Raw genomic sequence first — 27,248 nt, forward strand, 5'->3', positions numbered from 1 at the left:
CTTTACAGCTCCCAGCTCTTGTTGATTAGACCAGGAGGAGGGTTGGAGTAAGGCTGAATGGCARAGACAGGAAGTGAGCTAATGTTTTTGGAGCATAAGGAAGAGCTGGGAGGAAGGCTCATAGACAAATCTAACCAAACAGAAAAGAGAAAGAAAGCTAATGCTGAGAATATGTTAAATATTCAAAAACAAAGAGTTATTAGAGTGAAAATAGAAAAAATGATAAGGGAAAAATATTCTGTGTTTGCCCTCTTTCTTCCAAAAATTATTTTCCGATCTTTACTGTCAGTTTTCAGACCAAAGACCTATTTTTCCAACCATTTAGAATATTTCTGGGAGCTCTTCAAATTCTGGCGTTTTTGACTTGTGTCTTCCTGCTTGTATTCTGGTGTTGACATTTTCTAACATTTCAGACAGCCCCAGTGCCTTGAAAACAACAGTCAAATTGAGACATTCTGAGTGTAACGTTTGTGTGTGTGTGCATATATGTCTTTCTGTCTGTCTAACTATATCTCTATCTTGTTACAGCAGGATTAGGGCATGTCACTTGTAAGAATCAGAGTACACTCTGGAGAAGGGAAATACTGATTACTATATGTTACACTTGGGAAACTGAGGCATGGGCAAATTAAAGCTAAGGTCATGGGTAAAACTTGTGATATCACCAAGTATCGAACTTCTGTTTCCCAGCTCTCAGTCTTCTTCCTACACCATAAAATGACTGTCCCTTATTTCTTTAGATTAGGTCACATTATAGAGTATGCATTATTTAGAGCTGTTTTGCAAATCCCTCTAACTCACCATTCTGCTTGTTCATTTTTATTCTCTACATCAGCTAGGTAGCAGCAATATGACATCTATTTGCCAAAGACCAAATTTATCCTGCCCAAAATGAAGTATTTAATACAGGCCTGTATGTGAAGAAAACAAGGATAGCCACATTTTCATGGCAATTCAGATCTTGGTCTGAGATTAAAAACTTCCATTTAGTGTTAGAGTAAGAAGGTGAATCTGGGCCTTCATGTTTGACCAGTGATCTTGACGTGTGCCTCTAGGATGCCTGTCTGTTTTATTATCAATCTCTAAAATCGGGTAAGCTCTAAGTGCAGTTATCCAGGCAAAGTCATGGACAAGGGAGGATAAACAGGCAAGGTGTTTATGGGTCTACTAACAAGTGAAAGAATTAAAATAATCGGTTGGAAACTCACTGCTTACCTATGCATGTAATTATTATCTCTGTTTGGGCTTTATTCTTATTCCCATTTTTGTAGCATCTAAATGCTTTGCAAGTAAAATGAGTCCAAGTCTCTCAGAGGCTTCTCCCTTTGCTGTGGAAAGAACTCTTTATTTATTTGTGTTCTGGGATTTTTTCATTATATTTTTTATTAAAGAGGCCGTTGCTTCATTGGCATTGTAGTTTATTGTATTCTTTTTTGTTGTGTGCATTTGGTGTAAGGGTTATTACAGTGGTGAATATTAATCTTAATATACTAAGGCTTTTTCTGAGGTTAATGCCACCTTTGGTAAGAATCAGATTCTGGATTCATCTGTTCTCTTTTAAAAATTTGTTCTGTGGTTGGATCCTCTCCCCAGAAAACCTAAAAGCATGAGTTAAAAGGCATTTCATCCTTCACTGCCTCAGAGATGAGGGACTTTTCTATCCTTCTCCCACCTGGGGGATACCAAGCCGTGGTGTCCCACGAGGCCCCAGCATTTCACAACAGTGTCTGGCCCAGCTCGCAGTGTTTGTAATGCAAGTAAGGCTCTTAAATAGCCAGATCTGATGGGAGCCTGGACTTTAGCCACATTCCTCTTGCCCCCATCTTGTCTATCCAGAGAAGATATGGGGTCTGATATGATATGGTTATGGAACTACGCAGCTGGGAACTTAAAGAAATGGTACTTGCATAGCTTTCTGGGCTTTTTGTTTTTATTTCAATATGAAATGTTCCTAGGAAAGTCTTTAAAAGCATAGTTCCCCAGGTTAGAGTTAAATTATTTTTGTTCTGTACTCCTTTGGGATCTCATCTGAATCAAAACCTTTTATTCCTTTACTCCCATTAAWAAGAATGGAGATTGGGATGGGGAAACATCAGTTTCCGCTCTCACCAAGCTAGTGATGAACCAGACTCTGTGTGTCGCTTGCCTTGCTGAAAGATCCCAGGGAGATATTAGTGGGAGATCAGAGCTCTAGAAATGAGGAAAGGCTGGAAGAAGGGAAATCTGCCTTAGTGCTTGCAGATGGTTTTAGTGCTTCTACAGTTCTGGAGTAACTTCTGGTGTTTTCCTGGAAACAAAACAAAACAAAAATTACAAACCGTTCAGCTAAAATCAGAGACTCGCAACCAGCTCTGGTTTCCCCATAAATTGGATGGGGTCTCAATTTTCATAAACCAGCTGCTGCATATTGTGCTTTTGGCAGTTGCGTTTCATCAGCATTAATTGCAAGCTGGACGTTGCGCAAGGCAATAAACCGTGTGTACTCTCTGTTTCCTTTCTGACTGGCAAGGATAGAGCAGAGATCTGTGCATGTCACCAGACTTTGTAGCGTGATCAATCTTGGGAAGATACAGCTAGGGTGACTAATGATATGGACAAAGGAGTAAGWTACCTGTGCAGGAGAGAAGCATGTGAACTCAGGTTGTGTTGCCTACCCCACAATACTGTGCTGGTACGCAGCAGTGGGACTGTAAACACACATCGTTCTTGAATGATAAGCGATGCACTAGAAATTTGCACTCTGGCTTATCCTGCAAATCCACTGTGCATTTGCATGTGTTCCAATTGGACACCTTCCTGTTCAATATGGAAAGACAGGCTGGATGAACTGAGCTGTATGGATATTGTCCTATTTTGGACTATGGCCCAGTGTTTCCAAAGGGTTCTTCTCCCAATTCATAGATGTTTCCTAACTCACCTGTTTTCACCTGGAACTTGGCTAGTCCATGTTTGAGACAAAGTGGAGCATTAAGTGTAGAGGGATTCGGGTCATTGTTACAGTTTTTTTGGTGTAAGCTGTATAAAAATCATTGTTTCCATGCAAGGTCTTCAAAATTCAGCTGTTTCAGCTGCCTTTCAACCTGGAAAGTCAAAGAGAAATATACAGGTGGAGGACAAATCCAGGTGAATTTAAACCAGATTATTGGTTCTTGTATGAACCTCATTGAACTGTGAAATCACTGTGGTTCATACAGCTCTTTTCCAAAGCTTTATTGACAGTGGATTAGAGGACATTTTGAGCCATGAATTGCAGGGCTTTTATGGACTATGGATTACCAGGCTATCTCATACACTCCCATGGAAATCTTAGGGTGTTTTTTTAAGCTACCAACACAGAAACAAAGGAAATGAACACAGGAGAACAATCTTGAAGGAACATCAAAGGTCTGACTCTAGCCTATAAAAGCCAGGAAATCCATAATTAATGGTTCCACTAAGACTTCAGTTCACACAGTCTTTCTGGTCTGCTCTGAGGTTATAGCTACAATCTGAAATGGTCTCATGAAAAATGAGTCATCATTTAATGTCACACATCATTATTAGTATTTACTTTCAGTTATACCTTGGAGATTGTCCTTCTGTTCTGTCTTAACAGCTGAGGCATTTGAGTTGGCACCCCTGGGTGGACTGTGTTTAGATTTGTGTGTTTGAAGGTTAGTACCACTGTGGAGGATGAGAAGGCTTCTGCTGTCTCTGACAGAGCTAAGATTTGCTGATCTCCTGGGTAAACAGCTACACTGAACAATTCAGTGAAGGCTATTCAAAAAATAAAAAATGCTGATGAAATGTGTGGTTTCCTCTCTCTTCTGCCTCCTCCTCCCAAAATCTAAACAACATAAAAACRTTCTGCCTGGCTATAGTTTGTGTTTGAAATTATTTGTCAAAAATGAAATGGTGATTTCAAGTAGTGAGACTTTTTTTTAACTATTTGCTTTTGCAGAAATGTTCAGACCTGGAGTCTTTCTCTGGGAGGAATTTGGACTTAGACAAAACTAAAACACTAGCTAGCTCCTGTAGCGAAAGCCAGCTGGGGCAGAAGGGAGAGCAGGCAAAATCCTTGAGCTGGAAGGCTGCAGCCTGGAATACAGTGTGTGTTATTGTTCCTGTTGACACTGTGTTAGCCAAGCTTCTCCTTGTAATATATGTAATTAATTACAGATCATTCACTGGAGTTTTATGATGAGCTGTTAAGTAAATTGAAAGAACGGAGACATGTCCCTGATATTTCTGAGTAGTTAGTGAAGGCCAAATCAGTATCACACCTTAGTTCTATTGGGCAAGCAGTTTGAGAGTACRAGCAAAAATAATCCAAAACAACAGAGAACCTCTCGCAAATGGAGTGGGAGCATTGAAGCTCCCATGGGCAATATGGCAGGACAGGAGAAAAGCTCCTTGGGAAAAGAGAGRGAGGAGAGTTAGTAGTTGGGAGGGTATTTCAGGAGGTGTGAGGGTTGGAAGGACCTCTGTCCTCTGTGGCATGTGAAAGAGAGAAATGAAGTGGTGAGAAGAAAGAATTAGAGAGGGCATAAGGGGCAAAACTGGGTTAATTCCCACCACCGGGAAAGAGATCTGGGCAGAGATGGCATTTGGGAAGGCACTAAGGGCACACAGAAGCTTCACTTGCAGAGAAAAGAGGTTYGAGGAGAAGAGCTGCTATCAGAAGAGAGAAAAAGAGATTCTTGTCCCAGATTTAATTTTGGCCCTGCAAAGCCTACCATTAGTGGAAAATGAAATGAATTCCTCTTGTAATTGGAAGTGGCATTTCTCTGATAGCCTGGTGCTGACTATTCAACCTCAGATGAATGCAGTAACATCACAAATATCAATTTCTTTTAGAAGCAATGGTTACTTTAGGCAAAAAAGTTAAGCCAGTGATGGATGAAGGGAGACAATGTGTAATAAACTACACGAAGTGTGCTGGTATAGAGTGAACCTTATCAGTTTGGATGGAATTTAAGCACTTAGCCTGTTATCCTTTCTTTCAAGACAATGCAGTGATGGAAAACAGAACGCTGTCAACTCAGACAAACTTTTAATTTCACTTAACTGCATCTGAAAGGTAAATTTCAGTAAATGAATCCAAATTGCTTCCTTTTCACAACACACGGTGCTGAAATACAGTACTTAACTTCATTAAAGAAAAGACTGCTTTTCTTTAGAGGAGACCTAGACACTTTTGAAGTCTAACAGGTAAATTGTGGTCAGATGATTTCCCTCCATATGGTAGCTTTGAGATTGAAATTTCCATCACTGGGGCCTTGTTTGTTTAAAGTACTCTACCGCCTCTTGACTAAGGATACTGCTCAAAGACCGCCTACCTACCGCTGCATACAAGGGAGGAGTGTAATTTCTCACTACTCCACTCAGCAGAGAAAGTAGCCACCATTGTTTTTGTCCAGTATTCAGTAACCTTGTCTAAAGGCCAAATATTAGAAAGTAACTTCAGGATCTTTCTGACTTGTTATGGTGTACCTGCCTCCCAGAGAGACCATTCCAGTAGCTAGCAATAGCAGGAGTGTAGGTGCACTGAAGACACACCTTCTTTCCCGTGTCATGCCTGTTTTGCAGGGCATGCCTCTCAACCTCGCCCCTTGTCCTGGCTGCAGGGCTGGTGAGCTGAGCTTTTCACTCTGCGTGGCCTGGATATTCCCTTCACGATGGGGAAATCCTCTGGGGTTCATGTCACCTGGGTTACATCTGTTCTGTACCTTCCAAGAGGACAGAGAGATGGAGCATGCCTGTCTCTTATTGCTGTTTGGGGCTTAACTGTGTTGTGTGCCCCTTTGGCTTTTCTCCAGCACTTCTGTCTACCATTTCCTTCACAGTTCTCCTGGCAGGATTTTCTTCTCAGGAAGCTTTCATGGTCACAGCCCCTTTCAGTGATTGCCTCAAATCTCCAGGGCATGGAGTAGAAACATCTATTCATCAGAAAAAATCTCAGAGATTGACAGCCCAGATACAAGAACCTTCTGCCGTGCAGAGTGGTCTCAAAAAATCTCACAGACAAATTCTCCCTCCCAATTACTCTGAGGAAGCTGTTGAACTGGCCTAAAATCTACTCTTAGCTTGCCCGATTTTCCATGAGCTCAGGTGGATATACAGGGTGTCATAAGAAGACATTCTGGGCGCTGAAGCAATATGTCAGTTGGTCCTTCTCTCTCCTCACATTTCATGCTTCTCTCAAACGTTCAGCCTTGCTTCTGTGAAAGGGGTCTCAGCTCCTCCTGAGCAGAGAGCAAAGCTTGGGGAATGCTGCATTTTTCCCTTCTTAGTTTCTTACTGTTTCCATTTCATCCCCATTAAGATGAGCAGATGTCTTGATGCCTCCTTTAAACAAGCACCGGTGTTGGCACCTCTCTCCTGCTGCCCTTTGCAGAGCCCTAAGTACACAAGCCCTCCAGTGGAAATAAAGTGACAGCACAGTATAACTCAATGCAATATAAATAAGAGATAAATCTCCTGACTCTAACATATGATACAGTGATGACATATTGTCTGTCTCTAGATGTYTTTTATTGAGGCTTCTTGGATTAACAGGTTGGTCAAAGTGCACAGAATGTATTAATTAAAACTGTGAAACATGCGCTCAGCACAGAATTCTCTCATGCATTGCAATAAGGAATGGGAATCCTGTCATTTGTGTCCAAAACTCTAGTGTGTCCATGCTAATAGACTCTCCCTGTCAGCTAGCTGTGAGTGATAACTTCCTTCACCTTGTAAAGCCAAAGATTTAATTTGTTATTCTGCAGATGGGGCTGAAAAGATGTGCAGCAACAATTTCACCTGCTAGATTTACAAAAAGATATATTTGTTTTCTTCATTCTGTTGGGTTTACACCACTGAATTTTCCTTGTTCTCTATAATGTGCAGTTAATAGGTGATGAAACAAACACAGATTGATGAACTTCAAAAAAAATAAGCAAAAGCCTTGCATATTTATCTTCACTATCATTTGAGCGTCTCATCATCAGTATGAACTATACTATGAAGCAGTACATGTACTCTAGTGAAAGTTATAAACACATGAAAATAAAATCATTAGAGATAAAGAACACTGAAGTCTCTTTGAAATAGGTGATTTGTACATAGATTTCAGTTTTCTTTCGTGAAACTAAATTTTTTATTGGTAATGCTTTAGGTATTTTATTTTAATGAATTTCATGAAATTTGAATCCATCGTGAATATTAAATCCATATTTTTGAATGAGTGCAAATAACAAAATTGGAGCACACAAAAGCTAAGATTTTTGAGCAATGAGGTATTTTTCAGCACTGGATATCCAAGAACACTTTCTGGTCCGTTCTCCTCAATGCTGATTAGGATTGAAAATACAGTGCAAGATGTTTTATGGAACCTATTAAGAGATAGCTCTTCCTTTCTTGTTTTCTATGTTTCAACTGGCACATGCTGAATAAAGGTAATCCGTATTATATATTTATATCTGCACAGTTTTGGTGTGTTTCTGACTTGGGCTGAACATATCCCGATCACTGACAAGCATTGTTAAGCCACTTAAGATCTGTCTGATGTAGCACAAATAAAATGTTTGCTTAGGATTCAATTTCAAGAACGAGCAGCTGCTGAGTTATGATAATCTCCTCACTAGCACTTCCTAAGTGATGCACATCCCCTTTTATTACACTGTTTCTCAGCCAGTGTCATCTCATTTCCTCACCCAGTGCCAAGACTTCTCTTGATCTTGAGCAAACTGTTAATTTTTCTATTCCGTGATTCCCCCTTTTCTGCTTAAATTTTCTTCCTTTCTCCTACCCTTTTTCTACCTGCCCTGTTTAGCTCTGGCTGCATGCAGCTGGTGTGGACCCTGGACCAAACAATAAAATGGCATCCCTCCTCAAGCCAGCCATCAGCCTCCACCATCTTCATCTTCATCCCCAGATCTCTGCACCAGGGGCCTTGGCTCCGGCTCTCTGAGTTCACCCCTCAAGAGGCTGTGATCCTACAAGCATTGTGCTTTGCTCTGTGATCCACGTCCATGAAAATGTGGGCTTTTGGAGCCTACAACCTTCAGCTGAAGCTCTTTGGGACAGGAGCGTGTCTTACTAGTGACTGGCACGTCTTTGTAACCTGGCCTTACTGTTAACTGCAGCAGTGTGCATAGCTAGGCATCGTTCTTTTATCTTTTTTGATTAGGAGGTAACTCCTGTCCAYGTTATTTCTTTTTCTTTGCTTTTCTGCCTTTTTCTCATGGCTACATGTGCAGCCAAGCACAAGGCTGACTGGGCAAGACAGGCAGCATTGGCTGTAATTATTCATTGGTAAATTCATGGTCATCATAAAGAAATCCATGCTCTTTCTCATGACGCTCTTCCTCCTCTTGACAACTTGGCTGCCTCTTGGACAGTCTCTGTGAGCGTGGCCCATGCCGGGAGTGCTTGGGGCCTGCATTCGCCGTGACCGTATTGAGGTCCTGTTGCCAGGACGGTCCATAAAGGAAATTCAGGGCTACTCTTTATGCAACGTGGGTTTAACCTTTGCCCCTGTGAACTGTGGTCTAGACGCCTACAATAATGAAGTCATTAGCAAAACCTTTATGCTTATGCATTGGATTCAATTTTTTATTTCTCAAGGGTCAGAAATGCACTTACAGTTGGCACCAAGCTGGAGGAAAGTTGCCTGAGGGTATAAATGGGGAAGTAAGTTTATTTTACCTACAGCTTGTTTTAATGTTGATATTAAGCTACCACAATTGAATGAATTAGACCCTATTTAAGTCCTGAGAGTCCCATCCACAACCACGCAATAATAAAAATTAGGGTTCAGGATTGGACCTGTAGCACAAACTGTCTCCTGTCGAGAGGGACAAAAAAGAGGGAGGGGACTTATTCCACTGAAAGAGTTAACACTAAATGAGTTTGACTGCCTTGTGTGTTAATGCAAGGCTTTTTCTCAGGCTATTTTTCATCTGTTTCAGCAGTGTATCCCACTGTGATCTGGTGTGCAAGAGGCTTTGCTGTGAGGTTTGCAAACACTTGTATTTCTGTGTTGTGAGAACAGAGCATTTGTGTGTTAGTGGAGTGTGTGTTCCTTCAGCGACTGAAAGAAAGGGCAGACCGTGCATGTGATCCATGCGCATGTTTATTGTTGCCTCTGAATAACCATGTACAGCAAATGGGCTCTGGAAGAAAGCTTGTTAGCAGATGTTGTGATGGCCCTTCCAATTTATAAATATGAGCCTTGACATTTATATTTTCCATATCCAGGGCTTTCACTAGCCAGATGTTCTGAGAATTGGCTTCTTGGAGCCTTTAACTATGACTCTTCATGGCATATTCTCTATCACAGACAAAAAAAGAAAGCTGTATTTCTGTCTCCTATCAAGCAGATAAGAATGGAAAATGCAGTCAGTACCCTTAAGTAAATGGAATTCATCTAAATCTGAAATGCACTTTAACACAGCTCTACAAAACTCTTCACTTTCACTCAGCTGAAAAATAAGTTGTCTTGTTTAAGAGTCAAAGAAAATTCAATGCACAGTAGCACTTTTACCCTGCTGTTTGGGGTGGATGAAGAGAGCGTGGCATGTGTTAAGCTTACAAGGCTGGCTGCAGTTCCAGACACCTGAAGAAGTGCTGAGTGGACTTATGCCCTGGGTGAGTTGGATTTCTTAAATGCAGAAGTACGTAGTAAAGCACCTGCTCCCCCTAAATCCCAGTACTTGATGCAAAATGAGGTTCTCCTTTAGCAAGTGTTGTGTTTTCACTAAAACGAGCGTGTGTGGGGATGAGTCAGCTCCACATTTAGACTCCAAAATTTGTGTCCACCATGTAGAGCCCACAGTACTGTTCAAATAGCCAAATGTGGGTATTATTCTCTTCTTTAGAGGGGACTTCATTTCCCAGTGAAGGCACTTGGGCTACCATAAAGAAAAAGAAATCTCTTTAAAACTCTGTAGAAATGCGCTGGCAAAACTGTCAAAGCTAGCCCAAAGGAAAAGAAAAAGGTTTCGAATGAGAAGGAAGGAGTACAAATGTTCAGGTGATCAACCCATGGTATATGAAAGTTGAATTTTTATTCACAGTCCTGCAACATCATCCTGGTGTTTTGCTGTTGTTTTGGGGTATTATTTTTTTTCCTTAAAGATGGGAAATGGCAAACCAAGATGGAGAAACACAGCTGTTTTCAAGGCCCTGTGATYTTGTAGATAAAGCAGTCAAAGGACCTGTGGTTTTTTTCTGGTTCTACTATTCTTCTGAGTAGTGAGCTTCCAGCCCTGTGAATTTAAGAGAAAAAAAAGTATGACAGAGAAGAAGATGACATTACTGTTGTGGTGGGCAGTTGGTTTCTAACAGTGGGTTCAGCCATGGTTAGACTGTGATAGTAGGTTTATCGTAGAAGGCAGATTCACTGCAGAACGAAACAGGAGAGGCAATCTGATTCCCCAGCGCGCCCAGCAACACAGGCTGCGTGGCATGCTGAAACCCAGCCAGACCCCAAAGGGCAGCTRTGGTCTAAGTCCAGTTGCTCACTGGGGTGAAGGACAAGTAGGATTTATTTAAATTCATATGGTTTTAATACTATAAAGGCCGGGTTCCTGCAATTATGAAAATGCCAGGCCAAATTCCGATTTCACTCGCATCTCCTCTTTACAATTCCTGAAAAACTTAAGTGAACAAAGTGAGCATTATACCTGTGATAAGAGCCCATTAAGTTGGAAAACAAGGGAGCCAAGTCTGTTTCTCGTGAGCTGCTGAATGTCTAGGATGCCTCACATAGCCCTATCAGGGAGAGCAATGGTTCAGCCCATGCACACAAATTCTTTGGCTCAGTTCTATGGACACGCTTTAGGGTCCTGGTTGTGACACCGGCAGGGAAAGCTTTTGCAGCCTTTCCAGCCCCTCAGGCCGTCGAGGGGCTTTTTGTGAGACAGCAGTGGCATCTCCAGGCTTCCAAGGGGGTACTTTGCTTTGCACGTGTTTGGAGAGGGAGATGTTATGCTGTGGCTGGTATTACCATAGTTGCTTTATAAGAAGCAGAAAGAAGCACAAGCCTTGTGGGCAATCCAGCAATTTAATGTTCTTCGCATTTCTGCCTGGTAGATACGCCCTATGAACCTTCTTTATTTCAAGAGTGAGTCTGTTGGAAAGAAAAAGAAGCCAGTGCTTTTGTTCAACGGAACAAGCTTGAATTCAATACTGCTCTGAATAACAGGTTCAAAGATCTGACCCAACCTTAATTATTCTTATTAAGAGAGACTCTGGAAAAATACAAGCAATGAGCAGGAAMGGAAGCCCAATGAATTAGAGAGAAAAATGTGATACAGACTAAGCGGAGAGAAAAACTGCTACACRGAGATGGAAAAAGAACAGGGAGAAGGAAAAAGAAAATTAAAATCAAATGGAAAAATGCAGTACATTGGACATCCATTTAAGCCAGTTTATATTTTGGTTGTTCGTTCTGTTCCTTAATACATTGCACAGGCATCTTCTTAGCTGAAATAATTGTGTGTCTTAGAGAACAGTCTTGGAGAAAATACCTAATTTGACAGGATGTTTTAGGTATTTCCCCAGCACTGGCTATTCTAAATCATTTTAAAATCTGGAGGGGAAAGTCGATATCTTTTACAGTGTTTAACAAGAAAGTGACAAGGTCAAATATATACATCTCTATGAATGTATGTGTTCCCTAAGCACATCTAAACATGCATGGTTAATGCTGTGCATCTGCAAAAAATATTTGAGCCATAGGGCCCACACAATACCAAACAAACACTTGAGCCTGCAAAGCAGAGGGCAGACCTCCTCACTCTGTTTCTAATTAATTGAAAGGTTGAGCCCAAGACATAAAATGTGGATTATGATTTTGACCACCTGAAAAATGTGAATTGTTTTGGCGGGGGCTGTTTTAGTGAGATCAGCCAGTTTGCAAAATGTGGACAAAAGGCATATATTCAGCTCATGTTTGGGATTTGGTTCAAAACCACCTGACTGCAGGCCCCAGCAAATGAAAAACCCACTGCATTTCCCTTTACATTTTGTATGCCGGCTGGTTGTCCCAAAAATTTGGAATATGACATCACTGGTGAGATTTTTACAATACTAAGGTCATCTGTGTGTGCACCCTTGATGTTTTTGCTTACTTTGGCTATAATAACTATGATCATTATCTTTCCAATGACCAGTGAAATAAGTATTTGGTTATTTGAACCATGATTATGAGTGCAGTAATTGCACATAGAAATCAGGTACACAACCAGATGTGTGCAGAGAGTAAGGACGAGTTTGTGGATGTGGATGTGGATGTGGATGTGGATGTGGATGTTTTTGAGCCCACATCACTATTTAGACTATTTAGACTCTCTCTTAAAGACACCCTGGCTCAGATGTCTGTACACAATTGGCGAAACAAAGGGCTCTGAAGTATCCCATGTTAGCAAGGGCGAGGCCCTGGGTAAAACTGGGATGCATTATCCCAGCTCTGTGATTGCCTCGTCCCAGGACAAAATCACTGGGGGATACGCTTAGGATATTAGAGAATCATCAAAGCATTGCTTAAAAGGGCAAAGGAAAGAGCTAATGTTGTCATCTCCTGCCTCAGGACCACCCAGACACTCTACAACAAATCATGGTTCTTCAGCTACAGTATCTTGAATTATTGTTCACAGGGATTTTAAAGAATTTCATTTCTTTTTTTTCCTTTTCTTTTTTAAGGATGACATGTAGTTTCCTGACAGGCTGGTTTTAATAAGGTTGAAATCTTTGTTGTTGCCAAATCAGAGAGGAATATAACATCTTTAAGTCATTAGATGGGAATGGGGTAATTACTCAGAGGGTGTGCTTCAAAGGTTATTGGTTTTTACAGCGTTCTGTGTTTTTACACCATTCTACAGTTGTCTGAAAAGGAGTGGTGGGCCTGATTCTCCCACTGACACATGTGTGGGTGCAGGATTTGGGGGTGAGATGCTTGCAGGGTTTTCCTGAGGTATTTCAGGGCAGAGGGTTGAACAGGAATCTACACAGTCTCCTCTTGGGATGGGGGAAGCTCAACCTGACCATGAGGTGCAAGAAGCTTCCCCATACGCTGGAAGTTTGGTTCAGAAAAGGAGGCCACAGAAAAGTTGGGCTGTGCAGGACGTGTTTCTAATATGTTCCCAACATACCTGCTAAACCCATCCCTGCAGCCCACTTCCCACCGCTCCATCCCCATGCCCAGGAGACACACAGGCTGCGTCACTGTGGCAGAAAGCTTCTTTCCTCCTCTTTCCCCTAGTCTCCATCATGGCAATCCTCACCACCTCTGTGAGAGAGGCCCAGGCCCTTCCTGTCCCAGCCCCATCCCCTCCTCTGGCCCCATGTCACAGACACACGTGGCTTTAGCAGTTTCCCATCAGTGACCTGAAAGGTGCTCTGCGTTTTAGGATTTCTCTGTAGCATTCAGCTGTGCTGCAAGTAAATGTAACTCTCTTCTCTTGGGTGCTTGGCTCCAGGGCCAAATTTGTCATCACGAAGGTATTTTCCAGGTGGTGTGGGCAGCTGGGAGCTGCAAATCTCTGAGAGAGCCTGTGAAATGCTTCGCGTTCAGTTAACGCTGGTGGTGTCACAGTAACACTTTAAGGTCTTGGCTCAGATCAGAGCCGGGGGAGAAACAGAAGCAAAGTGATTTAATCAGGTTTCRACGGTTCATCCGTGGGTGACACAGGGATGAGAAGCAAGTCTCCGGGCCCCTAGCCTGCTGCCCATCCAGAGAGGGGTCCGAAACTGGGCCAGAGGCATTTGATCTGCAATTGGAAGTTGAGCCTCCTGCTTACGCCAGTGTGGCCTCCCTGGAGCTGCTGGGCCGTGTGAGCCACCATCTCCTCCTTCTTGTCAAACCCCAGAGGTCCCTAGGACTGAGCCCTGAAGTAAAAGGGACATGCCGCAGCTTCGCAGGCCTGTGCCACTGCTGTGCCGTGTCGGGGGGCTGTTGCAGGCGGGCCCCTAGGACCGGGGAGGGGAGCTGCATCTCAGCCAGACGCTGCTTTATGTGCTGCAGAATCAGCAGTTTCCTCTTTCCCACCCTGCAGCCCCATCCCAGTTTAGGAAAGACTACATTAACCGATCCTTACCAGTCAAAGCCCTTACTGGGATAGGAACTTGGCCGGGATTCAGAAGACCTGAATTTCAGAGATAGATAGAGATCTTCAGAAAACAGCTCATCTCACCTACCTTGGAGACATGCCTTTGGGAGGGATGGATTGTCCTCTGGAGACCTCTCATTCTTCACAAACTATAGAGCTAACACAGATGAATACCTCAGACTACATGCCTGAATCTGATATAGCTACAATTAATCCCACCCTTTGAACCCTGTTAATGCCAAGGGCTTCTAAAGGATGCTGCATGATTCTCATTGGTGGCACCTTTTGCAGCTTCTGCTAACAGCTTTGGTCCTGCCTGTTCGGGAGGCAAAGATGCCTCGTGTTGCTTCCCTTTGCCTCCAAGTGCCCCATCGTTGTGTGCAGYGTCCTGCTCCCTGCCTCAGGGCCTGGTTCCCAAGGTGCACCCTGCCACTGGTGCCACACTCTGCCACGTGTTAAGCACACGTCAGCAGAACGACTCAGAGTCCTGGCATGCTTGTGCTTTCTGTCCTTTCAGAGCCATTTCCTTGTGAAACCTGTGCTTCCTCTTCCCTCATTCCCTTCTGTACCCTCTTCTTTCTCCTGCAGATAAGCTGTGGCAGACATGGCCATAACAAAGAGCAGGGCTGAGGGAATAAATAGACTGCTATCAGCAGGCACATCCTGCCCTTTGCTTCTGCATGTGGGTCAGAGGCTCACAAGTGCCCGCTTCAAGGAGGGGAATTGCTTGCTGTCAGTCTCTGGAGCAGCCAGGATGCTGAAATAAAGCTGGATCAGAGCTCAAAGTTCCTTTCAGGTGGGAATGTGGTTCCCATTTGCGTCTTTTCGAAAGGAAAGCTCTTATCAACAGCGGCAGGTTGTTGAAAGGCTCCCAATGTTGTTGCCTGAACCCTCTATCAATAGCGTGGCTGCAAGTGTGGCTCTGTTGGTCTGACACAGCGCTGCTTGCGGASAGTGGGGATTCTTGTAGTGTGGAAAGTGGCCAGAGATCTGGACTCCCAATAACCTTGAGGCAAATAGAAAATAATAGAGATAAGGCTCTTATTTGGCACATCCCCTGTCTTCTCCGTTGGCCAGAAACCARTGAGTGATATTGCTCACTCATTCAGACATGCAAAGGCAGTTACTATACTACTGCGAATGAGTAGTGGCCTCCTCTGGACCAAAACCGGATTCCTTAATCAGATCCAGGTTGGATTTTTATTTTTTTTTAATGAACTGAACCTTGTGAAAGCATGAGCCTCTTGGCCTTGATCCCACAAAGGGCTTTAGCATGTGCTGAGTTGTAGGTATGCGAATACTACCCTCACTGGAACCATTCATGTGCTTGTAGTGCTTAGTGTCCTGCTCGTTTGGGACCAGGAGACTCAGCACCTTGCAGGATTGATCCCCCAGGCTTCAAGAATAGTGTTCATAAGGAAGGCAGTGAAGAAGAGATATAAATCTTGAGGAATTACAACCTGTGCTGAATGAAAGAATTCCTTTCAGAAGCATCAAATCCTAATCTGAAAATTTCAGGAGATGGAGATGCTRCATTCCCTTTAAGAAGTTACTCTAAGGGTCTTCACAGTTAAAACTTTCTAACTTAATTCTAGTGTGATTTTTTTTTTTTTTTTTTAGTGTGCTTCTCTTTTCCTTCCAGCTTGCACTTTTTTCCTCTAGGTTCATTACCTATTCTTTTTTTTTTCAGAAGTGTGGTCAGACTTCTTGCCAACCAGCTAGTTTACACAATGCAACTGGTTGGTCCCAGTGCTTTAAGCAGATGTTTTTTTCAAGTTTTGACTAATAACTTTTGGTGACACAAATAGGGCTGGTTAGTTACAAGAATAATTGTCTTCACTGGCAGGACATTATTTCTGATCACCAGAAAAATAATGTGATCAACTCCTTTCACATCTGTTCATTAAATGAAAGGAAAAAAATAGGGTAAATTTTGTTTGAAAAGAAACAGGAAGCATATGCTTAATATCATTTTAAAAAACCAACCATCATAAGGTTAACATCAAATCACAAATGCAAAACAGTCATTATTGTATTTACTCAAAAATTTTATTCCAGTTTACTAGCTTTTTAGGTTTTTCACTGAAAAATGCCTTTTTTCAAGGATCAGTCTAGGCTGGCACATGGTTCGGATAAGCTTCTTTCATCTGATGCTGTTGTAAGAAAGGCTGGCTGAGTCCACACTTGTTTACATTTATTAGAAATAGTTGTCATGTGTTTATATAGCTCCTTTGATCCATAAAAATCCCCCAAACACTTTGGAAGTTATGCTTTAAAAAACACTTCCTCCACCCTGAACAGTAACAATATTGGGACTGAAACATGGCAGCAGATTAAAAATGCATAGAAATAGCACTGTAATTCATCCAGTCTTCACTTCCTCAATGCACATTCAATTTTCCATCAACTTCAGAAGAGTTGGAGGGAGCATAAAGACTTACAGGCAAAAAAGTGGTGAATCTTCCTAGAGATCACAGACAGGTAGCATATGAGATACGTGACTCCTAATCGGAGTCAGAACTTTTCATATGCTTTCTTTTGCTTTACAGATAGAGAGGCAGGGATAGAGACTGTGCAAAGTATAGGGCTGATAATATCTCAGCTAGACATACTGCTTCCAGGTTCGGGCAGCACTTCAGAGAAGACACGGAGCAACTAGAAAGGCTCAGGGGAGAAAAGAGCAAAGAGGCTGGAGGGCACGAACATGAGGACTTGTGGAGGAAGGCTGAGGGCACTGTTTAAATGAGAGAAGACTGAGTAGTGAAACATGGTTAAGTCTTCAAAATATGTGAAAGGCTGCTGAGAAGAGGAAAGGAATAAACCTGTCCATGGGGACAGGAGAAGTCACGAACTTACACTGTAGCAAGGGAGATTTGGTGAAACATTAGGCAGTAATTTTGGATGTCAAGGTTGGTAAAATGCTGGAATAGATGTCTGCAGAGACTCTGGAATTGCTATTATTGTAGGTTTTTTGAAGAAGAGGTTAGACATACATGTCAGCAAGGGTTTAGATCTTGTTCCTGTCTTTGGGACAGATGGGCTGGAAGGTCCCTCCTGGCTTTATCTTCTGTGATTCTGCTGTGGTGTCATGTGGTCAAATGTGCCCCTGCTTTTAAGGATAAACTGAGTCACAGCAAAAATTATTTGCAAATTCCTTGCAAAGTCCTCACAAGCCAAACCAGAGCAGAATTCGCCCGAAGGGTTGCATGCGTGTTTGTTTTATTTTTCAATTTTAAAATGCTCCCTATTCATCAAGGTGCTTCAACGTGCCCCCGGTGTAGAGGACTTGCATCATGTAATTGGAGTCAGTAGGGTCTGTTCACAAAGCATTTGCCTGGGGCCCTGTTTTTTGGGAGAGTTTTACAAGTTCTAATGATGGTAAGACAATGTATGACTAATGCACTGATTTGAAAAACTGCCCTATTATCTGATCAAAAGTACAAGCTCATGAATATGATACTGCAGGTCATTTGGCTAAAAGATAYCTGGAGTCTTCCAAATTTCTAAAACAATCCCATACACAGAAGCAAAAAATAGGCATTTGAACAGTGGAGCCAGTGGTTGCCTGTTCATCACAAACCATGTGTAATGTTTTTTTTAAAGRTATTTTTATCAGACCCAAAAGACAAACATGGAATATCCTGGGCTGSCAAGAGGAGGCGTGATGATAATTTAGATTGTTATCCCTGAGATCTGTGATTCATTTTTTTTTATTATTATTTATTTGTGTAAATTTCAGGAATGATCAAAACTTCCCTAAGGACAATGGAAAGTTTCCMGTTGAGGTCAAGGGACTCTGCTTCTGCTTTCAGGCTTAGGGAAAGTCTGAGGGTCAACAAGATTTTATGTCCACATGCAAGTGCGCTCAGAGGGAGTTTAGAGATGTCATCTCCTCTCACCTGGGCCACCTGTAAGATCAGCTTGTAATATAACCTGGCTGTCTAGGCTCCCTCTAAAATCAATAGAAAGGGAAAGACACCCAGACACAGTAAGTACCAACTTAGAGACCTATGCTGGAATGAGATGAACCACCTTGTGGAGAGGTTTCTCTCTCCATTTGCTGTAGCAAAAGCCTAGCTACAAACTTGGACCAAAGTTTTTACACTGAGATTGTAGCATTTGGTAAAAGAGATCATTCTCTTTCTTTAAATATCTCTAAACTGCCTTGGCAGTAAGCTAAAGTGCTAAAACTAGTGTTATATTTAAGAAATATGGACAAAATATGATTGATTTGCTATTAGCATGCCTTGAGTACCTTAACGGAAACACTGTTCTTCTCTCATAAAGCACTTAAAGATTTTTTTAAAAACAAACAACCCTCCCCCCCCAACAATATCTACATTAACAAAGAAGCATTTATAGAAATCTAATGTTTTGGGATGAAAACCCAAAATAGCCTCACTGACTGAAGAATGGTCAACACTTCTCAATTTTTTCTATAGGAAACCCTGGTATTTAAGTAAATTGTTTTCTTTTCAAAAAAAATATCTTTTCCAGGGGAGAAAAAAMATCAACAAAAAGGAACAAAATCCTCCTGGCAGTTGACTGGAAAGTGGAAACACATCATACAGAAATGTAAAATGTTGATTTAGGGCTGCTTTTGGAATCCCTTAGAGGTAGCTGGCTGATGAATGTCTTCATGCACCTTTTAAGCATTCCCCAGCCAGCCTGCATCGCCTGTCGGMCATCTCACACAATACCTCCACGAGGTGCAAAAAAGGACAGTTTGCTGTGCAATGGATATTTTAGTTTCGCTGGAGGATCAAGCCCATAGAATGAGTCAGGAGCAGAATACAGCCAAACTGCAAGACCAACAGGGATTTTTGGCAACATTTTTTTAAATTGAAATTGAGAACCAGACCCTCCTTGCAGTTTAAAATTTAATTTAGGGCTAAATTGTGTAGTTCTGTAAAGTGGCAAATATTCACATAAAGATCACAAGAGCATAAAAGCAGCTATGCATCTGGCTTCTTAAAGCGCCTCAGTATATTTAAAAATCTATCTGTAGGCTATTCAGGAGTTTGTCTCSCTGATATGCAGGCTTCTGAAAATCTCAGGCTGTGGTTTGATAACACCAAGTGGCAAAAMCAGTTGACAGCATTAATTATGGCCCTGGAACCACATGCACTGGATGTGTCTAYGCTGAGCAGTTGCATTATGAACCAGATTGGGGAAGCTAACCCATTTGAAAATAAAATTGAAAATGAAGGATTCTTCTCTTGCTTTTGGATTATCTTTTAGCAGAACCAGCTCCCAGGGCTCTGTAGGAAGTTTTTGTAATCACAGATGTCGTAATGTGCAACCTGAGCCTAAATCATGTCTGAAAACTGGTCTTTGACTCTTATCACAGCTGAGCGCTATTAATCTTTATGATTCTGATGCAGAAATTTCCTGCAGACTCAAGCACCCAAATACTGCAGACATTCTATTTGGCTCCTAACTCCCATGGAGTACTTTGAAAAGCTCTGCTTAGACTAAGCTAGACTTAATATAAAAATTATTGATCATCATTTTGATATATTTTTATTAATATATGCCCTGGAAAGTAACAACTGTATTATAGATGTGAATCTGTGTAGCAAGACATGGCCTTTATAACAGTTAGCAAAAAATTGTAATTGTCAGTAAATATTACAGAGCTACAGAAGCATCTACTCACACTTACTTACATTACGGAAGACTGGTGCAGGGTAAAAACAAGTTGTGATCCCACCATCATTATTGCTGGATTTATGCACTACCATATCACTCAACAGGATAAATCAGATCTGCATCAAAAGTGGGCACATGACTGCATTTCTGTTGAATTACTCACAGCATGTAGTGCCTAGTTTTTGACAGAGGTATGCTTTAATGATGGCTTTGTACTGACTGTGGGAAGGCAGTTCATACTTGATATTCCGTATATTACAGGAGCTAGAATAGACAATCCCTTATCTGGTATCACTCCTGCCAGCACTGAATTAACCACTCAAAAACATTGGACAGATTTGAAATAGCAGGCTTAGCTTACCCGAGATCAACTCTTTATATTATGTGACTGCAGTGGTCTTGATGCAATAGCAGAGGCTCTAAAGCTAAATGTCTTGTATCATCAATTAAAGACCTAAACCAACCCCTCATTATAGGAATTTAGATAAGAGCTTTCTCTGGCATCACTTGATTTCAGATTTCGCTATTTACAGCAGTTTATTTCCCTGGAACATGTACCACTTCTCACTGTCAAAGACATAATACTAGTTAGATGGATTATCTGCTCCCATGAAGCAATTCCCATGCCTTTAGTTTTAAAGACCGCTTTTTCTTTTTACTATAATTTATTGCACATTAGTTGAGATCACTTCTAACTACAGAACAACTATCCCACCCAGAAGATGTGGCGACAGTATAAAGGATGAGGGAAGTACTGAAATGAATTATCCCAAAATCTGGGGTTAAGTTTTTGTGCAATGATTGTCCATTGGATATGATGTTGACCAGTGCCTTTTTCTGGATGGACACCAGTCTGTTCACATGTTGTGTGCCTGTGACAATTTATGATCGACTCTACACTTTTGTAGCATCCGACCTAAAAGCTATGACCTTAAATATCACCATCTGCCATGTGTCATTTTATTATTGCTTAGACTGAAAAAGACAAAAGCATTCACTTCTACTAAATTCTGTTTCTGTGCATGAATCTGGAGCAAGGTATTGTTCTTTTTATCTAATATTATGCAAGATGTAGTCCTTTTCCTCCAAGGTCAGGAACTCAGATACTGTAACTAAATATTTATTGGACTGCATTGCTTCTTAACCCACAAAAAATGATGTAAGGATAATTTTCAGTGTCCCCAAATCCACTTATGGAAGATTTTTTAAAAGTAACACAGAGAATCTGCAGTTCATGTCTGTTCATCTGAGTGTCATGTCTTGCTTTTGGGGGAGCTTGTCATTTTTCTCCTTGCTCTCAAGCAGAATGCCTTGCTCTTAAGTCCAGAATCCACCTTGCACATTCTACATGCTCAGTTATGCTGTTCTGTGACAATGGATGGATTATTGATTATCCAGTATTGGGTGCAATGGAAGCATTTTATGAAATGGAGATTACAACTTAGAACTTCCAGATCAAGTGTACGTGGACCTTTTTGACCTTCAGCGTCATGAGACTTGGGATGAATTCCTACCTGCACATTCAGATCAAGTACTAACTCAAGCTTCAATCAATAGGCAATCACACCACTATTGAGCCAAAGCCATAGCCAGGGAAAATTCATACTGAATCTGTTTTTGGCATTGTGTTTTGATTCAAAATATCTTAAAGGCAGGGGGGAAAAATGAAGCTGCTTGATCTTCTGCACTCAAGGCTATCAGTTTTGTAAGGGGATCCTGGAAAATTCTTTATGGCTTCTAAACAGGGGAAGTGCATGTTTTGTGGCCCTTCCAGGACTAAACATGTAGTCCAAGGCAAATGAGACTGCAAGAGGCTAGATTAGGGATCCATCCAGGTGGGCCCTTCTAGCCTTCTGTCCTTATCCAAACCTGTATCCAGTTGTCAGAGGCAGCACCCAAGGCTCCCCTCCTGTCTCTCTTGCAAGCTCAGTAGTTTGCCTTCACCAAGGACCTCAATGAGAACAGGCAGTTGCTCTTCTCTCTAAGAGACATGACAAATTCTGAGATCTTTGGTGGCAAGAATGTAGCTAAGAATATAAAAAGTGGGTCATCCTGGGTCAGCACAAAGATATCTGTATCCCAGTTCCTGATGCTGGCCAGTGGTGGATGCTTAAGAAAAGAGGATAAGAGATTAAGTACTTCAGCAGTGATCCCTCCTTTGGTTATAGTCTACAGCAGTCAGAAGCTGAAGGACCTCCTGAACCAGGCCTTGCTTCCAGACCATCACATTTACTAGCCCTTGGAGATCTACCCTCCATGTCTAATGTGTGCAAATAATATAATTATTGTTTGTCATTGTTACTACCATGTAGAATGACAGATCACAGACTAGAGACAAAGGATTTCTTGTTTAATTTCCTTCTCTTGTGTTTACTTTTAGCACCACCACATTGCCTTCCTATATCAGGATAACCAACGGCTACATCACAGTCAAACCACCCATTTGGATTTCAAATCGGCTGGATCAGAAACCACGTGCAGATCGCCCATCCCAGCCTCAGCCTACAAGCTCAGCTTCAACCAGCATTTTATGGCCATCAATAACTTCTCCTTTCTGTGTGGCCATAGCTTCTTTTYTTCTGAATCTACTGCAGCCTTCCTGACCACATTAGTATTACGTGCAATCCCTTGGAATAGAGAAGAGAGATAATTTATGAAAGAATTGGAGGTTATGACAACAACATTTACAAACTGAACCTTCTCAGTGAATCAGTAGTGCCTTCTAGCTGATTTTGTCTCTTTGCCCAGATACATTTTGAAACTCTAAAGCTTTATTGTAACACTGACTTACATCTTCTTTTTGTAGAAGGATCTTTATTTCCCATAGTGCTATGGGGTTTTGTAAAATATACATGTTCATATAAAGAAAAAAAGAAAAAGAAAAAATGTATTTATTCGACTGGTAAACTTATTTTTTTCTTGTTGTATATGTTAATAACATCCCTATTAATCAGTAGTGATGGTGAAACAGATAAATTAATATTTCTATATTTGTTTTCTAACTGACAACTCTGCAAGTGTCTGAACTGACACCCAATGAATGGCTTATATGTTTCTCTAACCATTACTTTCTACAGCAGCTGTCCAGTAAGTACATTTCTGCTGAAGTTCTTTATTTTGTTTTTGTTTTTTTTATTTCTAACTAGCATAACTTATAGTGAATAAAACAGATGCTGCTCTCTGTGGCCTATTTGCATTAGCAAAATAGGTGAATTCTTATCTCAAGTTAGCTACTACAACCTAAAATCCCAGTTATTTTCATGTGACTTAGTAAGTCATTAGTCAAGATAACACTTTAAGTTCCCCTGTTGTCTTTAACTCAACTATTTAACTTATCACAAAATTACCAATTTCCCTCTTTGCCCTGGGAYTAATTAGCTAACTCAAATTAAGACACCTTTTTCTTAATAAAAATTTCTGTAATAATTCTACTGGAGTAATTCTTCTCTCTCCCTCTCTTATATAAACACAACCCTACAGCTTTCCCCAGCATAAATGAGACTCAAACTTGGTTTGTCTGTTGGGTATAAAAACGTAGTATCCTGCTAATATCTGTAAAACTTCTTTGCTCCCATTATGTTAATATAAATGGGCAACCTGGAGGGCAGAACATGTCTAGAAATTCATCTTCATCTTGTATTATGATGCTGAGCTGGTACGTCAGTGCTGAATTATGGCTTGTTCAAGACAGCAGGTATTGAGTTAAGCCCTATGTCATGGAGACATACAGAAAGTTCCTCCATTTGTAGACTGGTACCTCTGTTGACTTATATGGAAAAGTTATGACAGCTTACACTCACTGAAAAGCTTTTTCCCTGTCCAAGAAGCTTCTTTTCATGACTGAGATGAAGAACATCTGTGGGAAAAGCCATATCCAGCTTAGAAGCTACTGTGTTTATTACAGCATGTTGATTTTTCTTCCCCATCAGGTCATCTTTRATGAAAAACACCTTTTGATACAAGAGATTCAAATGGAAAATTAGTTTTTGGTTGAAATAGTCTTTTTTCTAAAAGTCATCTACAAAACAAAAATCCAAAATATTTGATGAAAACATATTAGTTGAAAAGAAGATTCAGAAAACAGAAAACTAGTATGCAAACTCTTTTCTTTATGAAAAAATTCAGATTATAATGATGACAATAATACTGAAAACAGTCTGACAGAAAACCTTCATGTCACTTTCCCACCAGCCCTAAAGCTTGGTCTCCAGGACTGGAGATGATTCCATGTAATCTTCAAGCCTGCATGTGGTGAGTCAAGGTTTAGGATTCATGGTTTGTTCTATCACCATACCAATTAATGCAGGAAAGTAGGTTAGAAAATAATCAGAATATAAAAGACACGTGGTTTTATTTGAAATCATGATGAAATATTGAGCTTTTCCATTATGCATCTTAACTCATTGCTTTAAAAAGGCCAGGGAGAATACATATAACTTATTTTTGACTTACTGCACACATGACCTCCAGCCTTTGCTTTATTTTTAGCAAAAGGATGTATAGATTTGTGGTCAGTTTAAGTGGGTACAGTAGACAGTGGTATAAGCTATCCCAATATTTTCAAGCACAACAGTTGATAAGGCTGAATGGAAAACTTTGAGCTTTGCCCCAAATGCAAGCTTCAGGCACGTCCTGTGCATACTTTTGTGTTGTGTATTTTGGCTAGCAGAAGATTAGAGATGTTAGTTTTGGACAGAAGCCATTCACCTTGCATAATATTTATTGCACTGGGCTGGATATTGGAAACATATTTTGAGAACCTTCAGTTTTATTTGAGCTATTACCCTAGAAATGCCTTCATTTGAATATAATGGCTTAACAGACCTTCAAATTCAACCTTAATGCATTTGAAAAAGATTGGCTTTCTTGCTTTATTCAAGACAGAGATCAGAACTGAATTATAATAGAATTATTATGTATTATTCACAAAAATAGAACTGGAAATAAGGTAGGCAAATGTTGAGAGTGATGATAAGTTACATAATAAAAGGGAACAGCCAAWGAACCAAAAACCCATTGAATGTTTTATTTGTTATAATCTGATAGAATCCAGGAATGATTCTGTGGTACCATCCCAGAAATAATTCCAGGTGTTGGAAAACTTGCAGTCTAAGTACAGAAGACCACATAAAGATCGAGAGAAAAGAGCAGAAAACAGAAACAATTTGTCCAAGATCATGAGGTGAACTACCAATAGGACTAAGACTGGAACTTAATTCTACTCTTTTCCAGTCTGTGGCCTTCTCCATAGGCTTGTGGGGCTTTTTTGAATGTAAGGAGCACACAGATATCTCTATGTTCATAGCTATTATTATACCACACAGCATGGTCACTCAGTTCATCACTCTTAAATTAGACTGCAAATCTCCTGAGTGCGAGAGAATTTCCCTTAGCTATTGCTTGTACAAACCTCTGCCTTACAGATGAGCTTTTCTGAGTCACTCCTCCAYTGGACAACAACATTAAATACTCGTTAGCTTGGATATCACAGCATGTTTTGCTGTATCTTGTAGTTTGTTTTGCACTCAGGCATTATGTCTGTAATTCCTGTGAAATGAATGTATGTCACTGGAGCTCACTGAATTTACCCTTGCGCTGGTGCCCAGTGTTCTTCATATTGTGATCTGGGTTTCAATGCAAGGTGTCTCCAGGGTTTGGAGTCAACACACTTGACTAAGAGTTAGATCATCTGAGCTTCCTCCAGGTCAGGGGAGAAGACGCGCGCACACTTTTAAAGGCCAATTCATACTAACAACAATGGCTATTATGTAAAAGTCATTAAGGAGAAAGGAATTCCAATACAAGATTAACTAGCTTCCCATAGAACRTAGTTCAGGAACCCTGCATGAGTGGCTTCAGCACAGTTTTCCAACCAGATGTTTCTTTTATTCTGTTGTCTTACCCTAAAATATGACTTAGGATAACTTTTTTCAATCCATGGTATGTAAACATATCAATACCAGCAAATGAGACCCTCACTGTGATAGATAAAATGGAATATTTATTAATCAGCCATGACAGACCAGTATTAATTCAACTACATTAATACTAGTTAGCAGAGATCTATGCGCCTTCGATAAAGTGGATCAGGTCAATGACATGATTATATTCCCCTYGAATTTGAAGAGTGTCTATCATCAGATGTGACGCACTTTTAAAGTAAAATYGGCTACCAGGTTCATGGGACTTCAGGTTTTTTTCTGCTGTTTTTTAAGACATTAGACAAAGCTGCTTGGGAACTGACTGTTTTCTTTCTTTCTAAGGAAAACTAAGATTCCCATGTAATCACAAGATTCCAGGAGCAGGAGAGTTAAAAAAAAAAAAAAAAATCCATGCCCGGTAAATCTCACATGAAAGCTGCAAACTGGTGATACTATATACTATATACCTGTGGGAAACACACACAATCAACAGACTTATGCAATGCCTATCAGTTAAGGACATGATTTTGATATGGTTGAATCCAAAGCTTAATGTTCATATGATTCATTCTTGCAACTGAAACCTCAGCTACAACAAACACTGATACAATTTACATTACATGCAACTATAACATTATAAATGAATACTAATTATCTGCCAAGCTATTGCCCTGATGGAATAAATATCCTTTACCACCAGCAGCAGAACTGACTTTCACCTCTTTCATTGTTTTCATGCTTGTCTTGCCTGTGTTTAACTAGAGATGCTGTATTAACACGCATTGCCACTTGGAGAACCAGTTAGTAAGCTGGGACAGAAGGTATATTATATTTTATGACTGATGTAGTTTCTCTGCAATCCCTCAGGCTGTTGAATAATGCAATACCTCTTCTGGAAATAAATGATGAACACGATTTATGATAACTGTGCTTTATACAGGTGTCAAAAATCTGCTTTGCTGAGCTTCCCTTCCTGTTCCTCCAAGCTCCAGTGTAATTTAGGAACACCCAAAGTACGAAGTTGTATATTTATCCAAGTTCTTTGATATACGATTGCTGAGAGAGAGAGTGCTTAATCTATATTCAGTGCATTGATTAGTCAAATGATATGACCCAATCAGTCATTACCATATACCACTGTTAGGGAGGAATTTCCCATCATATATTTATGTTAAAGAAAGCAAAAAGTGCCAAAGTGATTATCTCAGCACTAATGTTATCATTCCAAGCTTTGCTTCGTACCACAAGATATTTCTATGTTATATCCAAAAAACATATGGGCTTGAGTCATATCTCTAATGTTATCAATGTTCTGTAGAGTGTGCTAGATTTCAGCTTCAATTTAAGCTTGTTATAGCTGAACTGGAGCAGAAAGCCAGTTGCCTAATTTTGTGCTCATAGGCACGTGCGCCTCTGTGTGTGTGTGTGCGTGTGCATGTGCGTGTGCGTGTGTGTGTGTGTGTGTGTGGTCCCAGCCCAAAAGCAACCATTCCTGTGACTAGCTTTTCACAAGGCACCTTAATCTAGCTAAAGCCAGTGAGATCTTTCCACTAGCTAGTCAATACTTTTCTTGTACAGGAATGATTAACCAGCCTGCAGA

At 40.8% G+C, this 27,248-nt stretch overlaps 1 protein-coding gene across 1 annotated transcript in view; it reads left to right on the top strand.

Moving 5' to 3' along the window:
- The window catches only part of TRABD2B (TraB domain containing 2B), a 302,708-nt gene extending 279,563 nt beyond the window's left edge, over nucleotides 1–23,145 (top strand). Inside the window, exon 6 of the mRNA XM_026086667.1 lies at nucleotides 22,108–23,145. Within this exon, the coding sequence (XP_025942452.1) occupies nucleotides 22,108–22,330 (223 nt within the window). The 3' untranslated portion in view covers nucleotides 22,331–23,145. The remainder of the gene's footprint in view (nucleotides 1–22,107) is intronic.
- Nucleotides 23,146–27,248: the final 4,103 nt, after the last annotated feature.

The sequence above is a fragment of the Apteryx rowi genome, unplaced genomic scaffold (assembly GCF_003343035.1).
Source record: "Apteryx rowi isolate R43461 unplaced genomic scaffold, aptRow1 scaffold_7, whole genome shotgun sequence".
Lineage (NCBI taxonomy): Eukaryota > Metazoa > Chordata > Aves > Apterygiformes > Apterygidae > Apteryx > Apteryx rowi.